This window comes from Prosopis cineraria, unplaced genomic scaffold, assembly GCF_029017545.1.
Source record: "Prosopis cineraria cultivar Desert tree isolate PC_DT_omini unplaced genomic scaffold, ASM2901754v1 PC454, whole genome shotgun sequence".
Lineage (NCBI taxonomy): Eukaryota > Viridiplantae > Streptophyta > Magnoliopsida > Fabales > Fabaceae > Prosopis > Prosopis cineraria.
This window is the reverse complement of record NW_026555779.1, coordinates 6,330-12,062: the sequence shown is the minus strand read 5'-3', so window position 1 is coordinate 12,062 and position 5,733 is coordinate 6,330. Positions and strand designations below refer to the sequence as shown.

The 5,733-nt window shown below is 28.8% G+C and overlaps 1 protein-coding gene across 2 annotated transcripts; it reads right to left on the bottom strand.

Moving 5' to 3' along the window:
* Positions 1 to 603: 603 nt before the first annotated feature.
* Positions 604 to 2,477, bottom strand: LOC129297165 (uncharacterized). 2 transcript variants are annotated; one of them, XM_054935528.1, is made up of 2 exons: positions 2,365 to 2,477; positions 604 to 2,019 (listed from the first exon to the last, which is right to left on the bottom strand). In XM_054935528.1, exon 2 carries the CDS (start codon positions 1,972 to 1,974, stop codon positions 1,294 to 1,296), a length of 681 nt encoding a protein of 226 aa, XP_054791503.1. In that variant the 5' UTR covers positions 1,975 to 2,019; positions 2,365 to 2,477; the 3' UTR covers positions 604 to 1,293. The 2 variants fall into 2 exon arrangements, with proteins under 2 accessions (XP_054791503.1, XP_054791502.1); XM_054935527.1 differs by having other exon boundaries at positions 605 to 2,256; positions 2,365 to 2,451.
* Between the last annotated feature and the right edge of the window lie 3,256 nt (positions 2,478 to 5,733).

The following is a 5,733-nucleotide window of genomic DNA, read 5'->3' as shown; positions in this document are numbered from 1 at the left end:
GAGCCAGTTGCTTACTGATATGAGATTCAGAAATGTCATGTTGGACTCTGGTACACCCTTTCTGATAAGCAAAGCAATTGCTTGAACAGAAGATTACCTAAGGAAGAAAATATTTGAAAGTTCATGCAAATGGAAAAGAACAGACCAAATATCAAAAGTTCTAGAACTAAGTTGCAGGGGACTACAAACAGTTTTTCTATACTCTATCTGATGTAGCAAGGAAAATTTGAACTGATGGATGACGACCTAAAAACTGAAACGAAAATCATGCAATATGAGAACGACAAACCTGTTCCTAGGATAGGATCCAATAGCTACACATGTATTCTATCTGGGATATTGGAACAACTAAGACTCTAAGAGGATATCTTCAAATTTATTATTCAGAATTGGAAGCAAGGAAGACAACATCTGAGAATCAAATGCCCCTGTATTGATGTCAACAATGCACTAGAAACTTGTACCTCCGGATAACAGGGACACCACATCACCTCTTGCAAAAGTCACTTATACTTCAGTAATAAAAGATTCTAATGACTACAAATAGAGCAGTTGTTAACAGTGAATTTAACTTTTTTTTACCAATAAATGATAACCTCATACACTTTAAAATGTCAAAGAACATATAGTTGGTGCAGTTCCCCGACTTGATGACAATATGGGAGCAGTTGATGACCAGTAAACCATCAAACACATCCAACAAAACTTTTAGTGAAAAAGAGGAGATTGATGCATCCGCTGAGCCACAGAGAAAACATGTAACAGTATTCAACACATTTATTCAACCAACAATTCAGCAGCCTCAAATAAGGCATGGGAAACACCTAATGACACCAAGGCCAACCCAATCTATATGCATTGCAAGCGTTTTGTTCTGAGCTTCCATGGCTGTCTATACCTGAAATTACTTCTTATTAGATTGTTCAAGTACAAGTGGACATAAGATGACATAGGAAGTCCCACATCAAATAAAGTTGAGTTTAATAACTAATATAAAATAAAGAGAAATGACCCATACACTTAAGCCTTGAGGTTTTGAGTTAAAATGTGACGTTCTTCCGTTGCTCTTTCCCATCTCTCCTCTCCCCCCATTCTTAGGTGGTCACTCCCCATTCCTAACAAGTGATACGACATAAGACTAGCTATTAAGCCCAATCCTAACAAGTTTTATCAAATAAAGAGTATATAAGACTTATTAAACTCAACTTTATTCGATATGGGACTTCCCACATTGTTTTATATCCACTAATACTTGAACAACCTAACATCAAGTCCCTGTTTTTTAGAGCCAACCTAGTTTTCAGGCTTCAAATGATGTAACACACACAAGTTGTTCACGATCACCGTCTCGTTCCCTCTGAACCTCCAATTCAGGTTCATGATCCTCATGGCCACGACCCCATCTATGCTCACCCACATCTCTGGATCTTCAGGCCCTGAAAGTGACGTCTCTATCACAATTTCATGCTCCTTCTTGCCTTCCTGAAGCATCGCTTTCGTGCAGAACATCTTCTTCCCGTACACGATCTCTTTCTTGTACAGCAATACAGCTTCTTCTGGGCATGGTCTTGACCTGGTTCTTTCATGAGCTTCTTTCTCTAAATCTCCTAGGAACAAAAGCGTCTCCTTTCTGTGCACCAAGGCAACGTAGTAATCTGAACGAAGTTGTGGGTCTATGGAGAATTTCGCGTGCCGGAAATCCCAGAATATGTCCACTCGATTCCCCTGAATTTCCAAGGTTTTTAGGCCCTTTTTCCCCCAGTTTTGTTTGAATATTGAGTCGATCTTGCAATTGTACGGGTTTTGCTGTGCTGGGTTTTCAATGCTGATGCAGAGAGAATGGTCAGTGAGGTCCTTGCTCCATGTCGCCATCACACTTCGACATATCTGAGGTTGTTTGATCTGATACACAAACGTAATAGAATGCTGTTCTTTAGCAGGTAAAGGCGCAGCTTCTGCAAAATTCCTAGCCATTGACTACACAATTTGGGTAACCTTGAACAGTTGAACTGAGCCTTCCTGCAGATAGACTGACTATAATATTTACATTTGAATCTGAACTTGTTTCTTTTGATCAAGAAGAGACAAAATAGGCAAACCCCATTATGCTGCCTTGAACAAAACGATGATTGACCATCTTTGGTTTGTTAAACCAGAGAAGCTTCAAGATTTCAATCATCATGCAGGCAAGGTGTTTGCATATATGCTTTCAAGATCAGGACAACAAGCTTCCGAATTTTGTTGTTCTAGAAGATTCTGCCCCCAAACCGGTTCTTAATTAGAAGTTGAATGAGCAACAAGGTAAGGAAAATGATCATAAAGGGATCAAATCCCTGAGATTTGACCTGGCAATGAAAGATTTACCTGGAAATGCTTGTCAATGAGGCGTTGGGAACACAAGTTTTTGAATAGAAACTGAAGTCATATATTAAAGCGACTCACAAAAGTTGAAATTCATTCTGTTGTGACCTATTAATCGATAGATTACAATTTGAGAAAGAAAATAGCTGGTTTTGTGGTTAAGTATAGCAATGCCAGAGCAAGGTCCTGCATTTTTTGGCTACCATTTATAGTAAGGGTCACGATTTGGATAAAAATAAGTTTAGTAAAGACTAAAAAATAGTTGAGGCTGGTTGTGATGCTTTTAAATCATTTTTTACTAATATAGCTTTTCTTTTTGTTTTTTTTTCTGGTCAATACTTCTTCTTTACGAGCGGGGTGTGTGTTCATTTATAACATTATATTATACATAAAACTAGATTTATCTTTTAGTATATAAAAGATAAAAATACAAAATTTAAAAGTTTTAAAAATAATTTTAAAGTATTTATAATTTAAAGTAAAATGTGTTGTCCTCCCTTTACTTTATCTTAATTGTAGATACTTCTTTTCTACTTTTAAAATTTAAACAAGCATCCCTTAAAATTAATAAATACAAATACAATCATTTCTTATATTTTTAATTTTTTATTTTCATCCACCCAATTAACATTTAAGTCATATATATTAAATTAAAATAAATTTTTAAATAGAAATATTATCTAAAAATTATTTATGTTACCCCAAAACATTTCAAGGATATATGCTTTTAAATTTTTATTTATTTTTTAAATTTAATAATTATAAAAATATGTATTTATTATTTTAATAAATTTAAATATATAAATTTTCTAAATAATATTTTAAATATGTATGTAAAAAAAAATAAATAGAATATGAATTTTTTTGGTTAATTAACGGAATAAGAATTTAATATAATAAGAGATAGATTACTCAACATAATTTATACTTATTTTCATTTAAAATTTATAATTTTAGTAAAATAATTTTAAATTATTTGTAAAACAATTAAATTTTTATTTTATTCTTCAGTTTATTATCTTATACAAATAAAATTTAAAAGTGATGAAATATATTATTTATAATTTTTATTTTGAGTAAATTAAATTTCAAAACAAAAATCACCAAGTTATCAATGTACTTTTTATACTTTATCTAGGTAATCTCTAAATTCTATTGTATATTTAACACCTATATATTATTTTTATTAAGAATCTAACGTCTCCACCCAATTTTTATTATGATTCTTACGTGATTTTTTAAAATATAAAAATCATATTTTTATACCTTATCTAAATGTTTAAAATTTACAAATGAAAATATATATAGCAAAAAAATTCTACATATAAAAATAAATTTTATTAACTAAATTACGAGTTTTACATTCATCCCATTTTTTTCTAATGGTGTGTCCCATGAAAATTTTTTAAGTAGACTAAGTGTTTTACATCATTTTTTATTTGTCCAGTAAAAACATAATATTTAGATGATATTAAATATAAATTAATTATGATATTAATGATAATAGAAAGAAAAAACACAATAAATTAATTATACACTCTATTATAAGAATAAAATTAATTAAAATAATGACACGTAAGATTTTACTTAGATAACTTAAAGTATTCTAATAGATAAATCACAAATGACGTAATGCATCCAATCTATTTAAAAATTCTCATGTCTCACACTCACATTTTTTTATCATGGGTTTCACTTATGCTCACTTTTTTTAAAAAAAAAATAATGAACAATTTTTATTTTGCCCTCTTCTCTATTTTATCTTACTTTCAAATATTTCTATTTTATTTTAAAAATAAGCTAAATTATTTCTTTAGTCCTTTAACACAAGTTTTGATTTTATTCCCTTTCTATCAAGTAAAACTTTAAAATTCATTAAATTTGTCTAAAAATTTAATTAATTTTTTAATTTTACCCTTATTAAATATACATATTTTAATAATATATTTTCTCTCTCTAACATTCAATAAGATAAACATTTAATAATGTGAATCATAAGCAGAAACAAAAAAGTTTTTCTTCACCCTATAAATAAGATCAAAGGGAGTAAGTGTTATCTAAAAATCATTCAAGTTATCTTCAAAATATTGTACATATAAGAGGGAGTATGCGTTATTTATAGATATTTTTTTATTACAGATATTATATTTATAATTTTTTGACGATATATCTATTAACCATTTTTTCAAATCACACTTAAAGAAAAAATTAAAAATAGCAAAGCATTATTCATAACATTGCAGATCTACAGTGTTTTGATGTGCTTTACTATATATATATTGACTAGAAAATGGCCCGTACTGAGACTAAATAGAAGTTCACTTATTTCTTTTTTGTCTCCGGACATTATGTGGTGTATGTACATCTTTATGAAAAAGGTTGGCTTAATAGAATGTGACTTTTATATTGTATTCAATATGAATTTGAATCCTCTCAGAAGCCACCCTCTTAGCGTTCCTCAACGCCAGAAAATCCTGGCCCTTCAATTCATATATAATGTCTTATATCTTGTTACATCATCTCATGTTAATTTAGTTTTAAAAAATAATTATGTCACAATATTTTTTTATTTTTAAAACTTGTTTTGAAAAATTGCTTTGCAGATTTTTTTCAAACGGGTATTTGTTAAATAAATCAAGTCAAGGTTTGAATAAGCCAGACAATAAGCCCTAACAAGTTTTTAGGATTATTTAGATTTTTTGTAGGGATCTACTATTTAACTTATTCAAACTCTGACATAATTTATTTAACAAATATTTGTTTAAAAAATTTGCATAGTAATTTTTTAAAACAAGCTTTGAAAATAAAAAAAATCACTTTAAATCATTAGTATAAGAAATATATCTAAAGTGGTGAAATAAATTATAAAATAATTATTTTTTACAATTAAATTATGTTAACATGAAATGGTATGACAAGATATGAGATATTAGATATGGATTGAAGAGGCAGGATTTTTTACTGCAGAGAGGTTGCTTTTGAGAGGATTTGAATCCTATTCAGTACATAGTCAATTTTCACTAGGCCATAATACATTATAATTATTTTATTTTTTTATTTCTCTAGCAAAATTCACCAATCTTAAATTGCATAAAATATGAATAGTTGAATAATAACAATTGAGTATATCTTTATATTTGCTTGGTTAAAAAAAAATCTTTGTAATTTTTGTGATAAAACTAAATGATATTAGACTTGAAGGATTGAAAAGATATTTTATAAAATTAAGAAATTAAAATAAAACTTTGTGAAAAGCTAAAGAACCAACAATAAATTTAAATGCCTTAGTAAAAAATACAACTTATTTTATTTCTAAACTTTTTACCTGTAAAATAATTAAAAGACATTTTAAAAATGATAAAAATATATTAA

What these genes read in the sequence shown, in the direction of transcription:
- LOC129297165 (XM_054935528.1), bottom strand. Translation starts at nt 1,974, where the DNA reads ATGGCTAGGAATTTTGCAGAAGCTGCGCCTTTACCTGCTAAAGAACAG.